This window comes from Dryobates pubescens, chromosome 41, assembly GCF_014839835.1.
Source record: "Dryobates pubescens isolate bDryPub1 chromosome 41, bDryPub1.pri, whole genome shotgun sequence".
NCBI lineage: Eukaryota > Metazoa > Chordata > Aves > Piciformes > Picidae > Dryobates > Dryobates pubescens.
Window position 1 is genome coordinate 769412 of NC_071652.1, and position 27018 is coordinate 796429.

General features: G+C 63.5%; 1 protein-coding gene across 1 annotated transcript in view; it reads right to left on the bottom strand.

Annotated features, from left to right (window-relative positions):
* The window catches only part of INTS3 (integrator complex subunit 3), a 41264-nt gene that overhangs the window by 9796 nt on the left and 4450 nt on the right, over positions 1-27018 (bottom strand). Inside the window, exons 2-22 of the mRNA XM_054177511.1 lie at positions 26911-26994; positions 24020-24103; positions 21263-21376; positions 20862-20946; positions 19446-19512; positions 17212-17356; positions 15844-15973; positions 15521-15618; positions 13287-13478; positions 12441-12528; positions 11198-11277; positions 10059-10150; positions 9244-9350; positions 8656-8775; positions 7869-7998; positions 7619-7673; positions 7168-7271; positions 6588-6632; positions 6127-6246; positions 3594-3747; positions 885-953 (exon numbers count right to left, since the gene is read on the bottom strand). Coding sequence (XP_054033486.1) covers positions 885-953; positions 3594-3747; positions 6127-6246; positions 6588-6632; positions 7168-7271; positions 7619-7673; positions 7869-7998; positions 8656-8775; positions 9244-9350; positions 10059-10150; positions 11198-11277; positions 12441-12528; positions 13287-13478; positions 15521-15618; positions 15844-15973; positions 17212-17356; positions 19446-19512; positions 20862-20946; positions 21263-21376; positions 24020-24103; positions 26911-26994 — 2163 coding nt within the window. The remainder of the gene's footprint in view (positions 1-884; positions 954-3593; positions 3748-6126; positions 6247-6587; positions 6633-7167; positions 7272-7618; positions 7674-7868; positions 7999-8655; positions 8776-9243; positions 9351-10058; positions 10151-11197; positions 11278-12440; positions 12529-13286; positions 13479-15520; positions 15619-15843; positions 15974-17211; positions 17357-19445; positions 19513-20861; positions 20947-21262; positions 21377-24019; positions 24104-26910; positions 26995-27018) is intronic.

The following is a 27018-nucleotide window of genomic DNA, read 5'->3' on the forward strand; positions in this document are numbered from 1 at the left end:
AGCACAGACCCTCAGCCCCAGGCAGCACAGACCCTCAGCCCCCCAGACCCTCAGCCCCCCCAGGCAGCACAGACCCTCAGCCCCCCAGGCAGCACAGACCCTCAGCCCCCCAGGCAGCAGAGACCCTCAGCCCCCAGGCAGCAGAGACCCTCAGCCCCCCCAGGCAGCACAGACCCTCAGCCCCCCCAGGCAGCAGAGACCCTCAGCCCCCCCAGGCAGCAGAGACCCTCAGCCCCAGGCAGCACAGACCCTCAGCCCCCCAGACCCTCAGCCCCCCAGGCAGCACAGACCCTCAGCCCCCCAGACCCTCAGCCCCCCAGGCAGCACAGACCCTCAGCCCCAGCATTCCTCTGCTGCCCACCTCCCCCCCCAGCTCCTCTTGGGTTGCTTCCTGGCAGCTCACAGCAGCACCCCAGGGCACAGCAGCTCTGCCAGGAGGCCTTGCTCAGCCTGCAGGGGGAATCTCCCAGCAGCCTGGGGGGAGCTGGGTGAGGGTCTCTGCACCTCCCCTGCACGTCCTGCTGGGGCCCAGAGCTTTGCATCCCACCCCCCCCAGCACCTCCCTGCTGCTTCTTTCAGCACTGCTCACCACTGCCACTCCTCAGCCATGGCTGTGCCTTCTGCCAGTGCAGCTCCAGAGGGGATCAGAGCAGATCCCCCTCCCCCCTCCCCCTCCAGGGAGGTCCCTTGGGAGCAGCACTTTGGGCTCAGCCTTCTCTCAAGGCCTCTCCCCTCACGAACGAGGCCAAGGAGGGCTGAGGAGCGAGCCCCCAGGGTGGGTTTAAACCCCCTGGGAGTGGAGCAGCCAAGTCTCCTGGCAGTGTGTGTGTGTGTGGGGGGGATGATGTGCTGCCCCCAGCCCAGCCCCCAAGCCCCCTCCTCACCTGGAAGGAGTCTATGACAGCCACGATCATGTTCAGCAGCTCGCTGCTCCGCAGGGTCTCGTCTGGGAACTGCAGCAGGACAAGGGCAAGGCAGAGCTCAGCCAAGGCTCAGGGGGAGAGGCCAGGCCAGGCCCAGTTCCCTTCCTCACAGCTGAGGTGGCTGAGGGGCTGGAGTGGGGCTGGAGCTGCCCAGAGAAGGGCAAGGAAGCTGGGGAAAGGCGCTGGGGCTGCCAGGCAGCAGAGCTGCACTTGGGCACAGAGCAGGCAGGGCAGAGGGGCTGAAGATGGGCAGTGTGCTCCCTGTCCTCGCTGGATCTGCTCAGCAGGGCCTCAGCTTTTGTGCAGCAGTGCAAGGAACTGAAGGAAAAAAAACCCAAGCCCAAGAGAGGGGCAAAAGGGCCAAGGAGCTCTGGCAGCAGCCAGCTTGGCTCTGGCTGCTCCCAGCACCTTCTGCCTGCCTGGAGCTGCTCCCTGCAGCCAGAGGGGCAGCAACAGTCTGACCCCACAGAGAGGGGGAGGCTGAGGAACCCCCCCCCAGAGCACACAGCAGAGAATCCCAGCGTGGCTTGGGCTGGAGAAGCCCTTGGAGCCCCCCCCCCAGGGCCAGGCCCCAACTCCACCAAGGCTGAGGCTCAGCCATGGCCCTCAGCACCACAGCTCTGCCACCCCTCCATGGGGTGGGGATTCAGCCAGGGCAGCCTGGGCCAGGCTGTGAGAACCCTTCCAGGGAAGAAGAAGTTCCTCCTCATGTCACAGCCCCCAGGAATGCACTGGGTGGGGAGGGAGCTCCCAAGGCCACCCACAGCAGGGCCAGCCCCAGGCTGCAGCAGGGTGCTCAGGGCCTCAGCAACAGCCTGACCCTGGAGTGTCTCCAGGGCTGGGGGCCCTCCACCACCTCCCCCACCCTGGACAACCTGTTCCAGGGCTCCTCCAGCCTCATTGTGAAGAGCTCAAAGCACATCCAAGCTGCCCCCACCCCCTCTCCCCCCTCCACCAGGCTGGGCTGGGGGGATGCTGCCAGCTCTGTGCAGGATCCTCTCTTCTCCAGGCTGCTGCTCTGCCTCTTTCCCCACAGAAGCCTCAGGAGGAAGGGCTTGGATGGCCTCAGGGCCCAGCAGATGTTCCTGCTGAACCAGCCAGCAAGGAGGGAGGAGCAGGGCCAGCTCATTCCTCCCAGGGAAAGAGAAAGCAGAGGCAGAGCTATGACCCCTCCAAGCTGCTGCCCTCCCTTCCCCCAGCCCCCCCCCCCCCCCCAGCAGCCTCAGAGATCCTGGGATGCTTGCTGGGAGCAGCCTGCAGCTCTCTCTTCCACAGCCAGGTCTGGAGTGCAGCCAGAGGCTTGGCAGCTCCTGGCAGCAGCAACAGCAGCTCTGTCCCAGCACCAGGAGCAGGCTGTGACCCCAGGGGCTGCCTCCTCCCTCCCAACGTGCTCCCTGCTGGCTCCACCTGGCTCCAGCTCAGCACTGAGTGCTGACAGCAATTAAACCTCTCACTGAAGGCCAGGGGCTGGGGCAGGGCTGGCTCTGAGCACTGCTTCCCCAGGGTCTGATATGGCTGCTCCAAGCCTTCACCCTCCAGAGCAGCAGCAGCAGAGAGCAGAAGCTGCCCTGAGCAGGCAGCACTGGGAGCCAGGTTCACAGAACCACAGAATGAGAAGAGCTGGAAGGGAGCCCTGGAGATAATCAGAGAAGCAATGAGCTGGGAGAAGACCTCAGAGGTCACCAAGCCCAACCTAGCACCCAGCACCTCCTGACAGCCAAACCATGGCTCCAAGGGCCTCATCCAAGCCTTCCCTGAACACCTCCAGGGACAGGGACTCCACCACCTCCCTGGGCAGCACATCCCAAGGGCAAAGCTCTCTTGCTGGGAAGAACTTCTTCCTAACATCCAGCCTGAACCTCTCCCTGGCACAGCTTGAGGCTGTGGCCTCCTGTTCTGCTTGCCTGGGAGAAGAGCCCAGCCCCCACCTGGCTACAGCCTCCCTGCAGGGAGCTGCAGAGAGCAATGAGGTCTCCCCTGAGCCTCCTCTTCTGCAGGCTCAGCAACCCCAGCTCCCTCAGCCTCTCCTCCCAGGGCTGTGCCCCAGACCCCTCCCCAGCTTTGTTGCCCTTCTCTGGACCCCTTCCAGCAGCTCAACCTCTTTCCTAACCTGAGGAGCCCAGAGCTGGACACAGGACTCCAGCTGTGGCCTCAGCAGTGCTGAGCACAGGGCAGGATGAGCTCCCTGCTCCTGCTGGCCACACTCTGCCTGCTGCAGGCCAGGCTGCCCTTGGCCTTCTTGGCCACCTGGGCACACTGCTGGCTCCTGTTCAGCCTACTCTCAACCACTACTCCCAGGTCCCTCTCTGCCTGGCAGCTCTCAGCCCCTCTGCCCCCAGCCTGTGGCACTGCCTGGGGTTGCTGTGGCCAAGGTGCAGCCCTTGGCCCTGGGCTGTGTTCAACCTCCTGCCCTTGGCCTCTGCCCATGGCCTCTGCCCCTCTGCCCAGCCTGCCCAGGGCCCTCTGCAGAGCTCTGCTACCCTCTACCAGCTCCACTCCTGCCCCCAGCTTGGTGCCAGCTGCAAACCCAACTGCTGATGGACTCCATGCCCTAGGTCTTGAAGGTCTCTTCCAACCTGGTCTATTCTATTCTATCAATAGGGATCTTGAACAGAGGACTCCAGAGCTGCCCTCCTGCCCCAGGCTGGGGCTGCTGGGGCCCTGCCTCACCTCGGTGTAGATGGAGGGGGTGAGGTAGCAGAGCAGGCGCACGTCGTCCTCCTGGCAGGCCTTCATGTCCATCATCAGGCAGGTGTGCAGGTCCCCCAGCTGGGTGGCCTGGGCAAAGGACTCATAGAGGTTCATCTTCCCTGCTGCAGCTTTGCTGGAAGGAGGAGGATGGAGGTGAGGGAGGGCCCCAAGGAGCTAGGATCACAGGGGGTTGGGGAAGGGACCCAAAGAGATCATCGAGTCCAACCCCCCCCTGCCAGAGCAGGGCCACAGAAGCCAGCTCAGGTCACAGAGGAACACATCCAGAGGGGCTCTGAAGGTCTCCAGAGAAGGAGGCTCCAACAACCCCTCTGGGCAGCCTGCTCCAGTGCTCTGTGACCCTTACAGTAAAGAAGTTCCTCCTTGAGTGGAGGTGAAACCTCCTGTGCTGCAGGAGAGTGTGGCCAGCAGGGCAAGGGGAACTCTCCTGCCCAGGGAGCTCCCAGAGGGACTCAGCAGAGTGTGGTCAGCAGGGCAAGAGGAACTCTCCAGCCCAGGGGTGTCCTGGAGGGACTCAGCAGAGTGTGGTCAGCAGGGCAAGAGGAACTCTCCTGCCCAGGGAGCTCCTGGAGGGACTCAGCAGAGTGTGGCCAGCAGGGCAAGAGGAACTCTCCTGCCCAGGAGTGTCCTGGAGGGACTCAGCAGAGTGTGGCCAGCAGGGCAAGAGGAACTCTGCTGCCCAGGAGTGTCCTGGAGGGACTCAGCAGAGTGTGGCCAGCAGGGCAAGAGGAACTCTGCTGCCCAGGGGGCTCCTGGAGGGACTCAGCAGAGTGTGGCCAGCAGGGCAAGAGGAACTCTCCTGCCCAGGGGTGTCCTGGAGGGACTCAGCAGAGTGTGGCCAGCAGGGCAAGAGGAACTCTGCTGCCCAGGAGTGTCCTGGAGGGACTCAGCAGAGTGTGGTCAGCAGGGCAAGAGGAACTCTCCTGCCCAGGGAGCTCCTAGAGGGACTCAGCAGAGTGTGGTCAGCAGGGCAAGAGGAACTCTCCAGCCCAGGGGTGTCCTGGAGGGACTCAGCAGAGTGTGGTCAGCAGGGCAAGAGGAACTCTCCTGCCCAGGGAGCTCCTGGAGGGACTCAGCAGAGTGTGGCCAGCAGGGCAAGAGGAACTCTCCTGCCCAGGAGTGTCCTGGAGGGACTCAGCAGAGTGTGGCCAGCAGGGCAAGAGGAACTCTCCAGCCCAGGGGGCTCCTGGAGGGACTCAGCAGAGTGTGGTCAGCAGGGCAAGAGGAACTCTCCTGCCCAGGGGTGTCCTGGAGGGACTCAGCAGAGTGTGGCCAGCAGGGCAAGAGGAACTCTGCTGCCCAGGAGTGTCCTGCAGGGACTCAGCAGAGTGTGGCCAGCAGGGCAAGAGGAACTCTCCTGCCCAGGGAGCTCCTGGAGGGACTCAGCAGAGTGTGGCCAGCAGGGCAAGAGGAACTCTCCTGCCCAGGAGTGTCCTGGAGGGACTCAGCAGAGTGTGGCCAGCAGGGCAAGAGGAACTCTGCTGCCCAGGGGTGTCCTGGAGGGACTCAGCAGAGTGTGGCCAGCAGGGCAAGAGGAACTCTCCTGCCCAGGGGTGTCCTGGAGGGACTCAGCAGAGTGTGGCCAGCAGGGCAAGAGGAACTCTGCTGCCCAGGAGTGTCCTGGAGGGACTCAGCAGAGTGTGGTCAGCAGGGCAAGAGGAACTCTCCTGCCCAGGGAGCTCCTAGAGGGACTCAGCAGAGTGTGGTCAGCAGGGCAAGAGGAACTCTGCTGCCCAGGGAGCTCCTAGAGGGACTCAGCAGAGTGTGGTCAGCAGGGCAAGAGGAACTCTGCTGCCCAGGGAGCTCCTGGAGGGACTCAGCAGAGTGTGGTCAGCAGGGCAAGAGGAACTCTCCAGCCCAGGAGTGTCCTGGAGGGACTCAGCAGAGTGTGGCCAGCAGGGCAAGAGGAACTCTCCTGCCCAGGGAGCTCCTGGAGGGACTCAGCAGAGTGTGGTCAGCAGGGCAAGAGGAACTCTCCAGCCCAGGGATCTCCTGGAGGGACTCAGCAGAGTGTGGCCAGCAGGGCAAGAGGAACTCTGCTGCCCAGGAGTGTCCTGGAGGGACTCAGCAGAGTGTGGCCAGCAGGGCAAGAGGAACTCTCCAGCCCAGGGGGCTCCTGGAGGGACTCAGCAGAGTGTGGCCAGCAGGGCAAGGGGAACTCTGCTGCCCAGGGGACTCCTGGAGGGACTCAGGATCACAGGATGTCAGGGGTTGGAAGGGACCCAAAGAGATCATCAAGTCCAACCCCCCCCCTGCCAGAGCAGGGCCACAGAATCCAGCTCAGGTCACAGAGGAACACATCCAGACAGGGCCTTGAAAGCCTCCAGAGAAGGAGGCTCCAACAACCCCTCTGGGCAGCCTGCTCCAGTGCTCTGTGACCCTTACAGTAAAGAAGTTCCTCCTTGAGTGGAGGTGAAACCTCCTGTGCTGGGATGGCCCCAAGCCAGCTCCTGGGGGCAAGCATGAGCCAAGCTGAGGCTCCAAAGCTTCCTACCTGGCTTTCAAATAGTAGAGGAGGTGGTAGCCAATCTTGGGTTGCTTCTGGTAGAGCTCTGACAGGAGGTCCAGCAGCAGGGAGAAGCCACTGTTGTCCTCCTGCATCTGGCAGAGGTTCCTTGGGGGTAGGGGGGGACAGGACAAGGAGACAGCCACATTACACCAGACCCCACACACAGCTCCCAAGGCCACCCTGGACACCTCTGCAGAGGTTGTGCAGCAGCACAAGGCTCAGGAGCCAAGAAACTGCACCCTGGGTGGGCACAGGGGAACCAGTTGTGGGGTCCCTGCATGTTCTGAACACAAGAGGGGCAAGAAGGAAGCAACAAACTCCTCTGACTGGGGGGGGGTGTCAGCCCTGGGACAAGAAGGGATGTGGCAGAAGCAGACCCCAGAGTGGTGGTGGGCAGGAGGCAGAGGCAGCCCTGAGAGGAGCAAACCATTTCCCAGGGGACTTACCTGAAGATTAGGTAGAGAGGCTTCCCCACTGACTCCTCCAGGGACCTGGGGGACAGAGATGGTGGTCAGAGCTCTGGGCACTCCCCACCCTCTGTGTCACCCCACCAATGGCAAGGGAAAAGCTTGTGGTGCTCCTCAGGCCCTGGGCAGGGGGCTGGGATTCAGAGCTGCTGGCTCTGCTCACAGCTTCCCTCCTGGCTCTTTGTGAGCTGGGGCTGACACACAGCAAAGAAGCTGTGGACAGAAGCAGCAGCTCTGAATCCAAGCCCTGCTCCAGAAGGTCCCAGAGAAGCTGCACAGAGCTGGGTTGGGCACTCAGGACCTCGTGGGTCAGGTGGCCCAGAAGCTACCAGAGCATCACCTGAGCAGCTCTGCCACAGGGGCCTGCAGCAGCAGGGGCCCTGCCCTCGGGGGGAGGAGGAGGATGGACTCCTTCACCCCTTGGCTGGGGCAGCTGCTGCCACCAGGAGCCCTGGATGGCTTCCCAGGGGAAGCTGCCTGAGCACAGCCTGAGGCTGTGGGGCTGGGCCCAGGCCAGGTGGCAGAGTGAGAGGCTGAGACACCAAGAGCAGATCCTTACTCCTCTGTGATTTCTTCTGGCAGAACCTCACCACGGAAGTGAGCCTTGAAGAGCTCCTGCAGGCAGGAAGCCAGCACAGACAACTGCTCTGAGTCAAAGTCCTCCTGGTGGAGAGAAGGGGAGGAGGGGGGGGAGAGAGGAGACAGCAGGAGCTCAAACCCAGCCTGCAAGCACAAGCTGGGAGAGAGAACCCCTGTGGGGGTGGGGGAAAAGACCTCCAAGGTCATCCAGGCCAAGCCACCAAAGCCTGGCCCCAGGGCTGGGGACTCCACCGCCTGCCCCCCCGGGCAGCCTGGGCCAGGCCCCTGAGCGCTCCTGCAGCGAAGGATTTCGTCCTCATGTCCAACCCAAACCTCCCCCCTGGGTGTCCTCAGGCCTGCCCAGCCCACAGCAGTGCAGCTGCTCTGCTTTGGCAGCCAGGCAGAGGGCTGCTCCCCAGCTCTGTGGTTACCTCCAGGACCTGATCCACGATTTCCTGCATGACCTCGCACTGAGCTTCCGTGTCACTGGAGCACAACAACAAGAGGAAGTCCAAGTTACAGGGGAAGACACCAGGGGCAGGGCCAAGAGGGGCTCTGTGCTGAGCTGCCTCTGCTTGGGGCAGCCCTTGAGAGCCAGGGATTGGTTGTCACTGGTGCCAGAGATGCAGCCCTGCTGGTGTGGGGCTGTCCTGAGGAGGCCGTGGGCCAGAGGACACCAACCTTCCCTTCTGCAGCTGCAGGACTTTATCCTTCAGGGACTCATCCAGCTGGTCCAGGAAGGGGGTGATGTCCACAGGTTCCTCCACAAAGGTTTCTTTGATGGGGTGGAACCTGAACTCCCTCTTCTTCCCTGCAGCAGAGAAAGCAGCAGTGGAGCAGCTGAGTCTCCCAAGCTGCTGCCCCTAGGAAGTTCTGGAGGCAACCTCGGTCCCAGCAGCAGGAGCTGAGTGGGGCTGGGGGGGCTGCCACCACCCCCAGGACAAGCAGCATGTCCTCAGGGAGGTGCTGGAGGTTCCACCCCTGGAGACATTCTAAGGTCAGTCCTGATGGGGGGCTCTGAGCAACCTGCTCTGGCTGAGGATGTCCCTGCTGGGTGCAGGGGGCTTGGACTTGGGGCAGCCCCTCCCGGCCCAGCGCATTGCATGGCTCTGATTTCATGCCACAGGGGTGGGAGGGAAGGGCTGTGTGGGAAGACTCTGAGCTCCAGGCAAGAAGCAGACAGGGAGATGGAGCCCAACAGCCCTTCAGGCACAGATCTGGCTCAGATCCATCGAGCCAGGCTGTCAGGGATGGGGAAGCAGCAGAACCCTGCCCCTCAACACCTCCTGCAGAAGGCAACCTGGATCTCAAGAAGGGGATCTGGCTGCTGCTGCTGCTGGGAAGGGGGCTCTGCAGGAACTGTGCTTCCAGAAGCTTCCAGAAGATCCTCCCAGGAGCAGCCAGTGGCACAGGGGCAGCAGAGCAGAGCAGGGCAGGGCACTGGTGCCCAGCTGGCTGCGCTCCTCACCTTTGCTGCTCAGATCCTCCTCATCGTCACTGAAGGCTGCCTCAGCGTTGTCATAGCAACTGTCCTCCTTCTCTGCCATGTGGTTGTCCATCTCCATGGAAACAGGCTCCTCAATCTTGACTGCAGGAGCCACAGAGGGGTCAGAGCAGGCAGGGAGGCGCTGGGGAGCTGCCAGGGCAGCACAGGCTGTGCCACCCCCACCCCCGCCCCAGGCGAGCAGCCAGCAGCGCTTGGGGAAGGGGCAGAGAGAGCCTGGGCTGAGCCATGGGCCCTGGAGAGCTCCCACAGGGGAAAGGCTCTCCCACAGGCCCTGCACTGGGGGCCAGGCATGGCAGGAGGGGGCCACTCTCCAGCTGACCTGCTCAGCACCCTTGGTGCTTCAGCCCTCAGCCAGGCCCCCAGCAGAGCCTGAGCCCCTGGCAGCTCTGCCAGCTCCACGGGGCCTGGGGACGGCTCGAGCACCCCGAGCCCTCCTCTCCCCACAGCCCCAGCTCAGCCCTCCACAGGGCTGCAGGGAGCTGGGCTAAGTCCCATCTCTGGCAGGCAGCAGCTGCCACAGCCTGCCTCCACCCCCTGCCTGCTCCCTACCTTCGATGGGGGGAGAGGGAGAGCTGCAGAACTCAGGGAACTTCTCCCTCAGCATGGCACGGAGCTCCTTGTCCAGCTTGGGGTTGTCAAAGAGGGGGGCCAGGTGTCTGTGGTGGGGGGCAGGAAGGGGAGAAGAGATGAGAACAAGCTGGGACCTGGAGCCTCATGGCATAACTTCACCTTGGTGGACACAGCAGGGATCTCCTCCCTTCCCTCAGGGCTTTGGTTTGCTGTGGGCCACAAGCTCTGAGGTCCCACCTCCCTTCCTGCAGCTCAAGTGGGGTCCCCTCACTGCCACCAACAGGACTTGTGCCACCAGAAGGCACCTGGGAAGGGAGGGAAGCTCCCTGGGAGGGGAATGTGGCTGAGGCAGAAGCCTTCTGCAGGCTGGAGCACCAGGAGCAAGGCTGCTCCCAAAGGCCAGGAGACCAGAGAGGGCTGGGGACATCCCACCTGCAGCCCAGTGGCCAGGGCCTTCCTAACCCACCCCCTCCCTTGCTTCAAGGAGCAGCTCTCAGGAGAAGCCTCAGCACCATAAAGCCTCAATCAAGGCTTCTGCCACGGCTCCTACACAGCACCAATGTCCTCTGCAGCCCTTCCAGAGCCTGGAGGTCACTGGGACCAGGCTGGGGAGCCCCAGGGAGGATGGTGTGCAGCAGTGCACAGGCATCACAGAACAGGTTGGGTTGGAAGGGCTCTTCCAGGAGCACCCAGTTCCATCCCTCTGACAAGGGCAGGGGACACCTCCCAGCAGCTCAGGGCCTGCCCAGCCTGGCCCAGCAGTGCAGCTGCAGCAGGGCCCAGAGCTGCCTTACGCCAGGACTCTCTTCTCCACGATGTGGGTGAGGGAGTTGAAGACCCCTTGCCGGACGTGAGCCTCCAGGGGAGGGTAGAAGTTGGGAATGATCTGCAAGCAGGAGGAGGAGCAGCACATCAGTGCCCAGGAGCCTTCCAGCAGGACACAGCCAAGGCCACCAGGCAGCTTTTCTTGGCTCACCCTGGACTCAAACCACCACACCTCGGCCGACCCAGAGGGGGCAGCAGGAGAGCTGGAGGGGGACCAGCCCATGCCTCTTCTGGCTGTTCCACCCTGGTGCACCTTGCAGGGGTGAGAACACCACCCAAGTGCTGCCTCAGGAGCTGTGAGGAGCTCTGGGGCTGGCCAAGTCCATGCCTCAAGCAGCAGTGGCAGCTGCAGGTGAATCCTTGGGCCGAGTGTCCGCAGCCTGCCCCTGCTCCTGGCGGACCAGCAGAGGAGAACTCTCCCTCAGGCAGCCTGAGGTGAGGGCAGGCTGAAGAGGCTCTGAGGACACTGAGCTCCTCTACACCCACTGAGGAATGGAGGGGGGAGGCAAAGGGAGGAGCAGGATTTCGTGGGGTCTGGAGGCCAGCAGCCAGAGGACACTTTGGCAGCTCCAGCAGCACTGCCCCCCCAGGGGCTCCTGCAGTTCCCTTCCCGTGGGATCAAGCAGCAAGGGGGCTTTGCCCTGCAGCCCTCTGGGGAGAGGAGCCACGTGTCCTGCCTGGCTGTCCCTGCCCTTCCTGAGCAGGGGTGGCCCTCAGGGAGCTGTGCAGCTCAGCCCTGGCCTGCTCCCAGCTCCCGTCTTGGCGGGGAAGGCAGAGCGGCGCGGCGCCGCCGCCGCACCGGCCACGGGCGGCCTGCAGCCCCGGGTGGGGGGGGGCCTGGCTGCAGTCCCTGTGGGAGCAGCTCCTGGCCAGCACATTTCCACTCTGCTGCACACCAGGGACAAGTGGAGGAGGACAAACCAAGCCCCAGCCCGACCCCGGGGGGCGCTCCCCGCGCGCCGCCCCCCGACCGCGCTCCCGGCGAGCCTCCTTGGCCCGGCAGAGCCGAGAGCCGGCAGGCAGGGGCCGGGGGCCGCTCCCCCAGCCCCACATCAGCCCCTCCCCCACCCCCAGGGTGCAGCTCCTGGGGCAGGGCAGGCAGCCTCACCCGGCACATGAAGTCCAGCAGCGTGGCGGTGATGGCGGGGTGGGGCTTCATGGAGTGGTGCATCACCAGGATGGCAGGCTCTGCAGGGACACGGCAGGGCGCCAGGCTGACCCAACCCTTACCCCCCCGGGGCAGCCTGAGCCCAGCTCCTCCTGCCCTGCCCCTCGGCACAACAGCCCCACCCCCACCTGGGGGCTCCAGCCTCCCCCCCCCCCAAGGGAGCTGCGGACCCCTGGGAAGGTCACAGTCTCACAGTGTAACTAAGGTTGGAAGAGACCCCAAGGATCATCGAGCCCAACCTGTCCCAACAGACCTCATGACCAGACCATGGCACCAAGTGCCACTTCCAATCCCCTCCTGAACCCCTCCAGGGATGGGGACTCCACCACCTCCCTGGGCAGCACATCCCCAGGGCCAACGACTCGCTCGGCGAAGAGCTTTCTCCTCACTTCGAGTCTAAACCTCTCCTGGCACAGCTTGAGACTGTGTCCCCTTGTTCTGGTGCTGGGTGCCTGGGAGAAGAGACCAACCCCTTCCTGGCTACAACCTCCTTTCAGGTAGTTGTAGAGGGCAATGAGGTCTCCCCTGAGCCTTCTCTTCTCCAGGCTAAGCAACCCCAGCTCCCTCAGCCTCTCCTCCCAGGGCTGTGCTCAAGGCCCCTCCCCAGCCTCTTGCCCTTCCCTGGACACCTTCAAGTCTCTCAATGTCCTTCCTAACCTGAGGGGCCCAGAACTGGACACAGGACTCTGGACACTGGACACAAGTTAGGTGTGGCCTAACCAATGCAGAGTCCAGGGGCACAATGACCTCCCTGCTCCTGCTGCCCACACTATTCCTAATGCAGGCCAGGATGCCCTTGGCCCTCCTGACCACCTAGGCACACTGCTGGCTCATGTTCAGGCGGCTGTCAATCAGCACCCCCAGGTCCCTCTCTGCCTGGCTGCTCTCAGCCACTCTGCCCCCAGCCTGTAGCTCTGCCTGGGGTTGCCGTGGCCAAAGTGCAGCCCCTGGCACTTGGACTTGTTGAATGCCATCCTGTTGGGCTCTGCCCATCTGCCCAGTGGGTCGAGGTCCCTCTGCAGAGCCCTTCTGCCCTCTAACTGCCCAACCTCTGCTCCTGTCTCCTCCCGGCCTCCTCTCCTCAGCAGGGCAGGGGGCAGATGCCCTCCAGAGAGGGCCTGTTGGGCCCTGCCCTGCCAGAGCCTCCCCTCTGTGGCCCCAGGAGAGGCTCCCCAGCGCCCACCTATGTTCATGATGCTGTCCTTCTCGGGGTTGAAGAAGAGCCAGTCGTAGAACAGAGCCAGCTTGGCGTTGGAAGCAGCAACATTGGACTGGGGGAAGAGCAAAGCGACCAAGGGTGAGAGGGGCACTGAGCAGCCCCCAGGCAGGGGCTGGGGGGGAGGTGATGGCGGGGGGAGGGAGAGGGGGGAAGGGATGGGGGGGGAGGGAGGGAGGGAGAGGGGGGAAGGGACGGGGGGGGAGGGAGGGAGAGGGGGGAAGGGACGGGGGGGAGGGAGGGAGAGGGGGGAAGGGACGGGGGGGAGGGAGGGAGAGGGGGGAAGGGACGGGGGGGAGGGAGGGAGAGGGGGGAAGGGACGGGGGGGAGGGAGGGAGAGGGGGGAAGGGACGGGGGGGAGGGAGGGAGAGGGGGGAAGGGACGGGGGGGAGGGAGGGAGAGGGGGGAAGGGAGAGGGAGAAGGAGAAGGGGGAAGGGACGGGGGGGAGGGAGGGAGAGGGGGGAAGGGACGGGGGGAGGGAGGGAGAGGGAGGAAGGGACGGGGGGGAGGGAGGGAGAGGGGGGAAGGGACGGGGGGAGGGAGGGAGAGGGAGGAAGCGATGGGGGGGGAGGGAGGGAGAGGGGGGAAGCGATGGCAGGGAGAGGGGTGGTGGGAGGGGGGGAGGTGATGGGGGGGAGGTGATGGGGGGGAGGTGATGGGGGGGAGGGGGTGTGGGGAGGGGGTGTGGGGAGGGGGTGTGGGGAGGGGGTGTGGGGAGGGGGTGTGGGGAGGGGGTGTGGGGAGGGGGTGTGGGGAGGGGGTGTGGGGAGGGGGTGTGGGGAGGGGGGGGGGGCGCCCCCGTGCCCCCTCACCGTGCAGGTGGTGAGCAGCCAGCCGATGATGGCCCAGCGCGGCAGGATGTCGGAGCTCAGCACCTCGTTGGAGGGGTGCACCACGCCGCAGATGTAGCGGATGAGGTCGCAGCGCAGGGACTGGCTGTCGGGGGTGGAGAGGTACTGCCGCTGGAACCAGTCCTGGTAGCGCTTCTGCTGCCCGAAGCGCACCTGCGGGCACGGCCGGAGCGCGGTTGGTGCCCGGCGCAGGCTGCGGCACCCCCCCGGCGCCGCTGCCCACCCCCGGCTGGCCTCCACACCCTGCTCCGCTCCTCTGCTCCCACCTGTCCTGCACAGCTCTGCCCTCTGCCTTCCCTGCCTTGCCCTCTGCCCTCCCCTCCCATGCCCTATGCCCTCTGCTCTCCCCTCTCCCTGCCCTGCGCCCTCCCTGCCCTCCCTTCCCTTCCCTGTGCCCTTCCCTGTGCCTTCCCTTCCCTGTGCCCTGCTCTGTGCCTTCCCTTCCCTGTGCCCTGCCCTGTGCCTTCCCTTCCCTGCCCTGTGCCCTTCCCTTCCCTGCCCTGTGCCCTTCCCTGTGCCTTCCCTGCCCTGTGCCTTCCCTTCCCTGCCCTGTGCCCTTCCCTGTGCCTTCCCTGCCCTGTGCCTTCCCTTCCCTGCCCTGTGCCCTTCCCTGTGCCTTCCCTTCCCTGCCCTGTGCCCTTCCCTGTGCCTTCCCTTCCCTGCCCTGTGCCCTTCCCTGTGCCTTCCCTTCCCTGCCCTGTGCCCTTCCCTGTGCCTTCCCTTCCCTGCCCTGTGCCCTTCCCTGTGCCTTCCCTTCCCTGCCCTGTGCCCTGCCCTGTGCCTTCCCTTCCCTGTGCCCTGCCCTGTGCCTTCCCTGCCCTGTGCCCTGCCCTGTGCCTTCCCTGCCCTGCCCTGTGCCCTGCCCTGTGCCTTCCCTTCCCTGTGCCCTGCCCTGTGCCTTCCCTTCCCTGTGCCCTGCCCTGTGCCTTCCCTGCCCTGTGCCCTTCCCTGTGCCTTCCCTTCCCTGCCCTGTGCCCTTCCCTGTGCCTTCCCTTCCCTGCCCTGTGCCCTTCCCTGTGCCTTCCCTTCCCTGCCCTCTGTCCTCCCCTAACCATCCCCCTCTACATACATGCATAGAATAAACCAGGTTGGAAGAGACCTTCAAGATCATCACGTCCAACCCATCAACTCTGCTCTCCCCTCCCCTCCATCCCCTCTGCTCTGCCCTCCACCCTCCTCTCAATATCCTTATTGATGATCTGGACCAAGGGACTGAGTCCATCAGCAGTGAGTTTGCAGATGGCACCAAGCTGGGGGCAGGAGTGGAGCTGGTAGAGGGTAGCAGAGCCCTGCCAGGCTGGGCAGAGGGGCAGAGGCCAAGGGCAGGAGGTTGAACACAGCCAAGTGCCAGGGGCTGCACCTTGGCCACAGCAACCCCAGGCAGTGCCACAGGCTGGGGGCAGAGGGGCTGAGAGCAGCCAGGCAGGAAGGGACCTGGGGGCAGTGGTGGAGAGTAGGCTGAACAGGAGCCAACAGTGTGCACAGGCAGCCAGGAGGGCCAAGGGCATCCTGGCCTGCATTAAGAGTAGTGTGGCCTGCAGGAGCAGGGAGCTCATCCTGCCCTGTGCTCAGCACTGCTGAGGCCACACCTGGAGTCCTGTGTCCAGCTCTGGGCTCCTCAGGTCAGGAAAGAGGTTGAGCTGCTGGAAGGTGTCCAGAGAAGGGTAACAAAGCTGGGGAGGGGTCTGGGGCACAGCCCTGTGAGGAGAGGCTGAGGGAGCTGGGGTTGCTGAGCCTGCAGAAGAGGAGGCTCAGGGGAGACCTTCTTGCTCTCTCCAACTCCCTGCAGGGAGGCTGTAGCCAGGTGGGGGTTGGGCTCTTCTCCCAGGCACCCAGCACCAAAACAAGAGGACACAGTCCTAAGCTGTGCCAGGGGAGGTTTAGGCTGGATGTTAGGAAGAAGTTCTTCCCAGCAAGAGAGATTGGCCTTTGGGATGTGCTGCCCAGGGAGGTGGTGGAGTCCCCATCCCTGGAGGTGTTTAGGAAGAGCCTGGATGAGGCCCTTGGTGCTATGGTTGGGTTAGTCAGGAGGTGCTGGGTGAGAGGCTGGACTCGATGATCTCAAAGGTGTTTTCTGACCTGGTTAATCCTATCCTATCCTGTCCTATCCTACCCTATCCTACCCTACCCTGTGCTCCCTCCCTGCCCTGTGGCAGTGTGGGGCTGGGCAGGGGCTGCCCCCAGCAGGCCGTTACCCTCGAGGTCATGAAGAGCAGCTTGGTTTCCATGTCGGGAGTGAGGCGGCAGGCCAGGAACTTCCGAGAGGTCCTGGACTGGAGGAGCTGCAGGACACCTGGAGGTGGAGCAGGGGGGGACAAAGAGGTGGCTCTGTGCTGTGGGGGACAGCACAAAGGGCATCCAGCAGGCACCTGCCAGCATCTGCTGCCAGCTGAGCCTGGAGCGGGAAGCTCCACTCCCCCGAGGCTGGAAAAGGTCTCCTGGAGTCACCACCCAATGGATTGGGTCGGAAGGGACCTCAAAGGTTCCCAACCTCCCACCAGATCAGCCTGACCCCTACCTGTGAACTGGGCACTGAGGACCTGGGGGTTGTGGATGATGTCCTTCCAGAGCTGCTCAAACTCAGGGATCCTGGCCACGTTCTGCAGCAGCCTCACGAGGTCCCGGCCGATCATGAAGCAATCCATGAACTGGGGGGGGGGGGGGATGGGGAGGTGAGGGGGGAGGCAAAACCAAGGAGGCAAAAAAACCCTCATTTAGTGTTTTACCTGCTCCTGAGGAGGGGGAAGGGAAAAAGGCACTGAGTGGAGGAGGCAGGAGGAGGGGGAGGGAGGAACAGGGAGTCCTTCACCCTTCCCACCAGCTCCAGATGATTCACTCTTCGCACAGTGTCTCCACTCCTGGCCCTGCTTTGAAGCCAGCAGCTCCTGAGAGCTGGGGCTGGCAGCAGGGAAGGTCAGCAGCTATTTTAGAATGTTCTGCTCTTGGAAAGCAAACAAAGCAGCCATAAATCTGCCCCTTTCTCCCCAGGACTGCTGCCAGCCTCTGAAGTTAAAAGATCTGACACTTGGTCAAGGAGGAAGGGCAGAGCGGGCAGGATGCTTGCAGAGCTGGGGCTGCCCCACGGGGCTGGACGTGAGGATTGCTACCTGCAGCCAACCTTTGGTGGCCTCTCCTGCATGGTGCAGGCTAAAGAGTGGCCTGGAGCTGGCTGCTGACTTTCTCTGTAAAGCCTGTGAGGACCCTCAGAGCCTCCCCCAGGGATGGCCTTGGTAAGCCACAAGCACTGAGATGCCACAGCAGCAGCGAGGTGGTTTCATAGAACCCTGGAATGGGTTGGAAGGGACCATCAGGATCAGCCAGTTCCAAGCCCCTGCCATGCCCCATGGACACCTCCCACCAGCCCAGGCTGCTGAAGGCCTCATCCAGCCTGGCCTTGAACACCTCCAAGGAGGGGGCAACCTGTTCCAGGGTCTCCCCACCCTCACTGTAAGTCTTGTGCCATGGATAAGAGAGGTTGAAAGGAGGCCAAGTCCTTCAGAGCAGCTGCTCTGCCTCTCTACAGGACAGACTGGAACCCAGGAGGCTTCACTTGAGCTCTTTGGTGTGAGGGTGCTGGAGCCCTGCAGCAGGCTGCCCAGAGAGGTTGTGGAGCTCTCTGGAGCACCTCCACCCCTACCTGGAGGCATCCCTGTGCAACCTGACCTAGAGGGACCTGGTCTGGCAGGGCAGCCGGAGCGGACGAGCTCCACCGGGCCGCGACTCCGCAGCTGCTGAAGGTCACCTCAGAGGCCGCTCCCAGAGAGCTGGGAGGGGGCCCTGGAGGAGCCACAGCTCACTTGCCCAGCTGCAGGAGCACCGTGGGCACTGCCAGCAGCAGGGAGGCTCAGCAAGGCCTCCCCTCCCTGCCAGCCCCTGCCCTGCTCACCCGCTCCCGCAGCAGGGAGATGCAGAAGTCGACCTCCTTCTGGCGCAGGGCCTGCAGCTGGGCCGTGCCGTGGTGGTCCACGATGAGCCTCAGGTAGGTGTAGACAGCCATGGCCACCAGCAGGCTGCTCTTCAGCACCCACTCCCTGCAAAGGAAGCCAGCAGGGACCCTTCAGCCAGCAGGGACCCCTCAGCCAGCAGGGACCCCTCAGCCGGCACCGCGAGGGCCCCGCGGCCAGCAGCGAGGCAGAGTCCCACAGGATGGCATCGAACAAACCCAAGTGCCAGGGGCTGCACTTTGCCCACAGCAACCCCCAGGCAGTGCCACAGGCTGGGGGCAGAGGGGCTGAGAGCTGCCAAACAGAGAGGGACCTGGGGGTGCTGATTGACAGCCACCTAAACATGAGCCAGCAGTGTGCCCAGGGGGCCAAGAAGGCCAAGGGCAGCCTGGCCTGCAGCAGGCAGAGTGTGGCCAGCAGGAGCAGGGAGCTCATCCTGCCCTGTGCTCAGCACTGCTGAGGCCACACCTGGAGTCCTGTGTCCAGTTCTGGGCCCCTCAGGTTAGGAAAGAGGTTGAGCTGCTGGAAGGTGTCCAGAGAAGGGCAACAAAGCTGGGGAGGGGTCTGGGGCACAGCCCTGGGAGGAGAGGCTGAGGGAGCTGGGGTTGCTGAGCCTGGAGAAGAGGAGGCTCAGGGCAGACCTCATTGCCCTCTCCAACTCCCTGCAGGGAGGCTGTAGCCAGATGGGGGTTGGTCTCTTCTCTTGAGCAACCAGCACCAGAACAAGAGGACACAGTCTCAAACTGTGCCAGGGGAAGTTTAGGCTGGAGGTGAGAAGAAAGTTCTTCCCAGAGAGAGTCATTGGCCATTGGGATGTGCTGCCCAGGGAGGTGGTGGAGTCCCTGTGCCTGGAGGTGCTCAAGAGGGGATTGGAAGTGGCACTTGGTGCCATGGTCTACTCATGAGCTCTGTGGTGCCAGCTTGGACTCAATGATCTTTGAGGTCTCTTCCAACCTTGGTGATTCTGTGAGGCTGTAAATGCAGAGAGCCAGCCCAGAGGCAACTGAGGCAGAAAGGGAGCAGCAAGGGCAGGGCCTGCAGCCTCCTGTGCCACCTCCAAGGAGGGTCATCCACAGGCTCCAGGGTGCTGGGGTGAGGAGGCAGCAGCAGAGGCGCCACGGAAGGCATGGCCACGGCACTTGGGACAGGCTCAGTGGTGCTGGGTGGATGGTTGGACTGGGTGGTCTCAGAGGGCTTCTCCAACCACCCAGGTCCTGTGATTGTGACAGCAAGAGCTGGCAGGGGCTTACATCTGGCAGGGAATGCAAGAGTTGAGCTTAGCACAACGGGTGAAGAGCCAGGGGCCAGCCAAGCCCCGTGTGAGGGTCCCTCCGTGCACGCTGGCACTAGCTGGCACTCACAGCAGCAGCACACAGCTCCTCCTGGCATCAAAATCCCCAGGGCTGGCAGCTGTGGCCAAACAAGTGCTGGAAAGCCTGGGGTTTGATCAGGGTAAGCAGCACCCTGAGGAGGATTTGCTGCTCCTGGGACAGCACCGGGTGAGAGGCAGGGGTCAGAGCACCGCTCCTGGCCCCGGGGCAGGGCCGCAGGAGGAATTCTGCTCATCAGCAGCTGGTGGCTGCTTTGCCAAGGCAGGACAATGCTGAGCCCACAGGACAATACCTCCCAGATGGCCTCTCCACAACAAATTAAAGTTGCAGCCCTGATGAGGCAGGAGCTGTTTAAACACAGGAAGCTTTTTGGGCAATTAACTGCATCCGACTCCTCCAAGAGGAAAAACCTCCCCCACAGCCCAGAGAAGATTCCTGGCTGCTGCTCCAGAGCCAAGCTGCTGCTGGAGGGGGAGGGCTCAGCACCTACTGGGTGCTGCACCTCGGGGAATGGTCCTCTCAGGGACACCCCTACCCCCCCACCATGAAAGCTTTGGGTTGGATTAAGCTGCTCCAGGCCAAGCATTCTCCAGCTCCGAGGCTGGGGCTAAGCCATGGCCCTCAGCACCGCAGCTCTGAAACCCCTCCAGGGCTCCCCCAGCCAGGGAGCTGTGTCACAGCTTGGTCACACAGAGGGGACACAGAGGTCTCCAGAGCAGGAAGCCCTTCAGCAGGCTCCCACGCAGGCTGTCACCACCCCAGCACTGCCTCTCTCAGCAGCAGCAGGATGAGCTCTGCCCTGCTCCCCACCCCAGCCTCCAGCAGGGCCTCCCCATCGGCCATACCTCTGCTCAGTCAGGATCTCCAGGACATTCTCAGCCAGCCAGATATTCTTTGCTGTCACATCCCCACCTGGAAGGCCAGCAGGGAAGAGAAAGCTCATCAGAGGAACAGCTGAGGATCTACTGCCAGACTCAACCCAAGCACCTGAGCTAGGGGGAAGGTATCCCTGCCCACGGCAGGGTGCTGGGGGGGTGGGGGGTTGGAACTGGGTGAACTTCAAGGGCCCTTCCAACTCAAACCATTCTAGGACTGGGAGAACATGGGAGGCAGAAAATCATCCCTCTGGAGGGCAAACAGAGAAGGCAGAAAGGGATGGGATTCAGTAGCTGGAAAGGAGCAAACATTTCCAGCTGCTGAGTTGAAAGAAGCAAAGAGGGGGAACAACATCTGCAAGGAAAGGCCAAAGCCTCACGCACAAACCAGGTGTCCAAGTGGTGGCTCCAAGCCCCCAGCCTGGGCCTTTGGCAGGCAGCAGAGGGGGAGCATGGAAAAGACCTCAAGCAGGCAGGTCAGAACAATGGGATCACAACAATGGAAGCATCATGAACACGATGAGCACGGAGGGCAGGGGCCCCAGGCAGGGAGGGGGAAGGGAGGGGAACCAAGGGGATGCCTCTGGCAGCAGCTTTCAGTCCTTCCCTCTTTGCTCTGGGACTGCAGGGCCAGGGCTGCTTGGCTGCAGCTCAGGACTCTGTCCCCACTCCCTCCCCATTCTTCCTCCCCTGAAGAGCACACAGGACAATTTCCAGGCTGCCTGGCCCAGTGCAGCACAGCCCCAGTGGCAGGGCTGGGGGTGGAACATTGTCCTCCTTGGGGGGGGACATCAGCAGTGCCCAGCACGGAGCAGGCACTCAGCCACCGCTGCGGTGTCCGCGGGAGCAGGGTTGACACCCAGGGACACGACCACCTTGGGGGACCCTCAGCCACTGCAGGGGGTGAAGCAGCTTCCTGAGGCTCTGATGAGCTGCAGAAGAGCTGCAGAAGAGCTGCACAAGTGGCTCCTGCCGACCCCGAGGTCAGAGCAGGAGCTAAGGCTGCTCCCGATGCCCTCGTGCAGGGCTGGGAGGTGAGCGCTGGCAGCAGCAGGAACCAAAACTTCCTGCTGGGCAGCATCTGCCAGAAGCCTCCTGGCTCTGGTGAGTCACCCATGGAGGCTGTTGGGAGCAGCAGGCTCTTGAAGGCTGATCCCTGGCTCCAGCCTCCCTGGAGAGATTTCCTCACCAGACAGGTTGGGGCAGGCTCGGTGCCCATCGGCTGGGCACGGAGACACCGGGGGAAGCCTGCCCGGACCTGGCTGCGTGGCAGCTCTGGGTCTGATGTCAAGAGCAGCCCTGGAAGGGCATTGACAGTACCCAGCCTGCTGGCACCAGCTGGGGGGAGGCCAGCAGTGGTCACCTGGCTGCCATGGCACAACTCACCTGCGATCTGCTTCATGAAGGTCATGCAGACGCCGTCGGCGCCCAGCACCCCGCTCTTGACCAGCTCCCGCAGCAGCCACACCAGCTGGGCAGAGAGAGAGCAGCAGAGAGCAGGGCAGCTGCAGAGGTCCCAAATGCCAGCTTCAGAGAATCCCAAAGGCCAGCATGGGAGGGTGGCAAGGGACCCCCAGAGGTCATCTCCTCCAAGCCCCACAACCCCCCCCCCACGGCTCCAGCAGGGCACCCACAGCAGCTTGCCCAGGAGCACGACGGCCCAAGGGGGTCTGGGGTTGGAAGCTCTCCAGACAAGGAGACTCCAGCACCTCTCTGTGGTGCTGAGCCTCCAGCTGGCAGGTGGGAAAGGGACAGTTCTGGGCAGGGAACCTTGACCTTCTCCTCACCTGGGTCCGACAGGTGTCCTGCAGCTTCAGGTACTTCTCCATCAGGATGTGGTTGATCTTGTTGAGGACGATGTTCATCCCATCCCTGCTCACCAGGGCCAGGTCCCTGTAGCACTGCAGCAGAGAGGGGCAGGAGGTGGTCACAGGGGAAGGACCAGAGCCCAAAACACCCAGCACAAACTGCTCTTAGCAAGCCTGACTGCAATGAACTGATCTCAGAGAGCACCGAGGCCTGCAGACCCCCCCCTGCCCTGGGGGTAGCCCAAGCCAGCACCCCAAGGCCCTGCTTCAGGAAGGAGCAGTCAAGAGTGAAGCCCAGGTCACTGCTCCAGGCTCCCAGCAGCAGTGAGAACTGGGACTGCACTGAAGTCACTGGCACAGGGCTCAGGGGCACTGCCCTGTGCTGATGTTTCAGCTCCACGGAGATGCAGGAGCTGAGGGAGAGCATCCCCAGGCCACCTGCTGCTGACACAGGGGCCTGAGGTCCCTGGGGACCACCCAAGGCCAAACTTGATGTGGTCCTGGGTAGCCTAATCTCAGTTGGAAGTGTCCCTGCTGCCTGCAGGGGGCTTGGAGAAGGTGACCTTGGAGGGTGCCTTCCAAGCCAGTGCCACCTTTTGAGGCTGTGATTCTGTGCCTCCAGCAGCCAGGCAAAGCAGTGGCCACAGAGCAAAGGGGGCAGCTCCCCCCACCCCTTGCCCTCTGCTCAGGACAGCAGGGGGTGGTGGTGGGGGAATGATTAGGAAGCAATTGGCTAATTGGTGCTGCAGCAAGGTTAATTTGAGCCAGAGAATGTCAGGATACTGCAGAGAGCAGGGGTCTGGTCCCTGCATCCTCTGCCAGGGAGATAATGAGGCCTCAGAAGATCTCTTTGATGAGACTCCCTGATGCTGCTCTGGCTTCCTCCTCCCTTTCTCATCCAGCACTGTGCAAACAACAACAAAAAACCCCAACCCCCAGCAACTCTCTACCAAAACATCCCAGGCAAAGGCCCAGACCCCAGAGGTGGAGACAATCTGGGGCCATGAATTGCTCTGGGAATGCTTAAATGAACACCCACAAAGCAGAGCCAGACCCAAAGGCTCCACGCAGAGGACGACCTGGCCAAGGGAGTCACAACTGCTCCCTGGGCTGCAGCACCTTTGGGAGAGAAACACAACCACCACCTGCTGGGCTGCCAGGTGCCCTGGGGAGGGCTGCCAGGTGCCCTAGGGGCTGCTAGGTGCCCCAGGGGGGCGCTGCCAGGTGCCCTGGGCAAAGCTTCTGCTCTGTGTGGGTAAACGACCAAACGCCAACTCCTGCTCCTCACCCTGCCTGGATCCCACCTCCTCTGCTTGAGGATGGGATCACCACCACCACCACCCCTCCCCCTTGGCACACCCCTGGCACCCAGGCAGGTGGTTTCTGCACCCCTAGGAGCACCAACAAGAGGAACATTTGGCCAGCTTCAAAGCTTTCCTAAGCACTGAGAGGATTCTCTCCGGGGCTGCTCTCAGCCCCAGGCAGCTCTCAGCTTTTCCTCCTCACAGAGCTGCTCCAGGCCCCTCAGCAGCTTCCCAGCCTCCTCTGGACACTCTCCAGCAGCTCCCAAGGATGGCAGCAGTGATCCAAAGGACTGGAGAAGGCTTTCAGGGCTCATGGAGGGGCGGAGGGAGAACCTGAGTGGCATAACTCCTGCCGAGGCTGGGAGAATCCAGCGTCCCCCTCCCCGCTGCCGGCAGCCTGGAGCCACTCACCCAGGCCACTTAATTAACAGGAAGGGACAAATGACAAATGGCTGCTTGAAACCAAGGTGGGGGGGGGGGGGGAAGCAAAAGAAAACAGCCAAGGAGTGGAGGAGAGAGGCCCCAGAAGCAGGGCAGAGGAGGGACTCGATGGGCAGCTGCCAGAGGAGATGGGAGGGCAGCGCGGGCAGGGGGAGGGCTCGGCGCCCCCTGACCCCGGGGCAGAACCTTAATTAAGGGGTGGGGGGGAAGGAGAGCTGATGGCCAGCTGCTGCCCCTTGGCTATTTGAAGGTGGCCAAGTGTCCTTCCTCTCTCAGCTGGACAGCTTTAGCACAGCTGATCTCTCCTGGCTGGCAGCCAGGGGGCTGGGGGAGACCCTGTGGGCTTCAGCTGATCCTGCAGGCAGGGCAGGGCAGGGCTGGGCTCTGCCACCTCCTGTCCCATCCACTGCTGAGGGCAGTCAGGCCCCAGGGCTCCCAGGAGAATGTAGAGGTTGGAAGGGACCTCTGGAGATCCCCCAGTCCAGTTTAGGCTGGAGGTGAGGAGAAAGCTCTTCCCAGAGAGAGTCATTGGCCATTGGGCTGCGCTGCCCAGGGAGGTGGTGGAGTCCCCATCCCTGGAGGGGTTCCCAGAGGGGATTGGATGTGGCACTTGGAGCCATGCTTTAGTCATGAGGTCTGTGGTGCCAGGTTGGACTTGGGGATCTTGGAGGTCCCTTCCAACCTTGGTGATTCTGTGGTTGATTTCTGGAGGCCTCCTCCCCTGGCTTGCAGCAGGGAACCCACCCTGGAGCACACCGGGGCTGAGGGTGGTGGAACGCTGCCAACAGGCTGCCCAGAGAGGTGGCACAAGCTCCAAGCCCTGGAGCCAAGCCAACTGCCCTGCTGCAGTAAACACTGAGGGCTCCAGCCAGGAGCCTCCTGAGGCCTGCAGGAGACCCAAAACTTCCCCCAGCTCCTGGCTGCCTGGAAGGGAAGGCACAAAACCACCTCCGGGGCCTCAGCCTCCCAGGGGCTTGCAGCAGTCTCTTACCTTCTGGGCCTGGGCAGGTTCAGTCAGCACCAGGGTGAAGAGACCCAGGCAGATCTCCTCGTGCTGGGGGGTTCCTTTGCAGATCTGAGAGAGGAAAATGCCAGAGCTGGTTGGTGAGCAGCCCCAGAGGGGGGCTTGGAGGAAGCACCAGCAGCCCCACCCCCCCACGCCAAGACCACTCGCAGCGAGGCAAGGGAGCAGCCAGCAGCCTGTGAGGAGCTCCCAGCAGGATCCCAAGGGACTGAAAGCACAGCCAGGGGCTCCCCCCAAGCTGTGCTGCCTGCTGGGAAGTTGGCACTGGAAGCTTCCCAGGGGGTTCTAGTGGGCACCACTTCAGGGACAACCAAGCCCTGGGCACAAGAGCAGCAGCAGGTCCCTGGTGCCTGCCCTGCAGCTGGGGCCCTGCCCCAGGCTCTCCCTTCTCTCCAGGCCCTTCCACAACCTGCTCAGGCAAGAGGGGAAGGGATTCCCTGAGCTTCAGGGCCCTGCAATCCAGGTCTGCTGAGCCTTTCCCATGAAAGGAAGGCAGCTCAGCACAGCTGACTCCAAGGTGTTCTGGGGAGGGGAACAAGAAAGGCAACCAACCTCCCTGCAAGCCCCTGGCTGGGGCACAGCTGCCCTTATAGGGTAAGATCTGCAGCTCCCTTGGGAGCACTCTCAGGCTCTGCAGGCTTGGAAAGAAATGCTCCAGCCCCAGACAGAAAGGCTGAACCTGCCCTTTTCCAGTGGCCTGGCTGTGGGGAGGCCAGGAAAAAGCTGATCCCAGCAGTGCAGGAGGGCAAAAATACCCAAGCAAGATAAACAGCAGCAGAGGGAGAGCCTCAGGCTGGGTGTGGAGAGAGGCTCTCAGCTGGGCTGCAGCAAGAAGCTGCTCTGCAGGTGGCCAGGGAGGAGACAAAGAGCAGGGCCACGGTGCTTGGGGTTAACAGCTCTGGGAATCCTTGAGAGCTGCCAGGCTCTGAGTCCCTGCCTGGGCTCTGAGTCCCTGCCTGGGCTCTGGGCCTTGCTGCTGGGGGTACAGCACACCCTGCTTCCAGGCAGGCAGGATGCCCCTCTCTGCCCTCCCTCTCCCCTCCCCAGGGCATGCCACTGCTTCCAGGCAGGCAGGGTGCCCCTCTCTCCCTTCCCTCTCCCCTCCCCAGGGGATGCCACTGCTTCCAAGCAGGCAGGGTGCCCCTCTCTGCCCTCCCTCTCTCCTCCCCAGGGCATGCCACTGCTTCCAGGCAGGCAGGGTGCCCCTCTCTGCCCTCCCTCTCCCCTCTCCAGGGGATGCCACTGCTTCCAGGCAGGCAGGGTGCCCCTCTCTCCCTTCCCTCTCCCCTCTCCAGGGGATGCCACTGCTTCCAGGCAGGCAGGGTGCCCCTCTCTGCCCTCCCTCTCTCCTCCCCAGGGCATGCCACTGCTTCCAGGCAGGCAGGGTGCCCCTCTCTCCCTTCCCTCTCCCCTCTCCAGGGGATGCCACTGCTTCCAGGCAGGCAGGGTGCCCCTCTCTCCCTTCCCTCTCCCCTCCCCAGGGCATGCCACTGCTTCCAGGCAGGCAGGGTGCCCCTCTCTGCCCTCCCTCTCCCCTCTCCAGGGGATGCCACTGCTTCCAGGCAGGCAGGGTGCCCCTCTCTCCCTTCCCTCTCCCCTCTCCAGGGGATGCCACTGCTTCCAGGCAGGCAGGATGCCCCTCTCTCCCTTCCCTCTCCCCTCCCCAGGGCATGCCACTGCTTCCAGGCAGGCAGGGTGCCCCTCTCTGCCCTCCCTCTCCCCTCCCCAGGGGATGCCACTGCTTCCAGGCAGGCAGGGTGCCCCTCTCTCCCTTCCCTCTCCCCTCCCCAGGGGATGCCACTGCTTCCAGGCAGGCAGGGTGCCCCTCTCTGCCCTCCCTCACCCCTCCCCAGGGGATGCCACTGCTTCCAGGCAGGCAGGGTGCCCCTCTCTCCCTTCCCTCTCCCCTCCCCAGGGGATGCCACTGTTGCCAGGCAGGCAGGGTGCCCCTCTCTCCCCTCCCTCACCCCTCCCCAGGGGATGCCACTGCTTCCAGGCAGGCAGGGTGCCCCTCTCTGCCCTCCCTCTCCCCTCCCCAGGGGATGCCACTGTTGCCAGGCAGGCAGGGTGCCCCTCTCTCCCCTCCCTCACCCCTCCCCAGGAGATGCCACTGCTTCCAGGCAGGCAGGATGCCCCTCTCCAGGGGATGCCACTGCTTCCAGGCAGGCAGGGTGCCCCTCTCTGCCCTCCCTCACCCCTCCCCAGGGGATGCCACTGCTTCCAGGCAGGCAGGGTGCCCCTCTCTCCCTTCCCTCTCCCCTCCCCAGGGCATGCCACTGCTTCCAGGCAGGCAGGGTGCCCCTCTCTCCCTTCCCTCTCCCCTCCCCAGGGGATGCCACTGCTTCCAGGCAGGCAGGGTGCCCCTCTCTGCCCTCCCTCTCCCCTCTCCAGGAGATGCCACTGCTTCCAGGCAGGCAGGATGCCCCTCTCCAGGGGATGCCACTGCTTCCAGGCAGGCAGGGTGCCCCTCTCTCCCCTCCCTCACCCCTCCCCAGGGGATGCCACTGCTTCCAGGCAGGCAGGATGCCCCTCTCTCCCCTCCCTCTCCCCTCCCCAGGGCATGCCACTGCTTCCAGGCAGGCAGGGTGCCCCTCTCTCCCCTCCCTCACCCCTCCCCAGGAGATGCCACTGCTTCCAGGCAGGCAGGATGCCCCTCCCCAGGGCATGCCACTGCTTCCAGGCAGGCAGGGTGCCCCTCTCTGCCCTCCCTCTCCCCTCCCCAGGGGATGCCACTGCTTCCAGGCAGGCAGGATGCCACTCTCTCCCTTCCCTCTCCCCTCTCCAGGGGATGCCACTGCTTCCAGGCAGGCAGGGTGCCCCTCTCTGCCCTCCCTCTCCCCTACCCAGGTGCCACTCACGTGGGCATTGAGGGCATCGTTGGCCTCCCGCTCGGACAGGCCGCCGGTCAGCGACGTCACGATGCCCACACACCTCTCCAGCCTCTGAAAGAAGAGAGCCAAATGTGG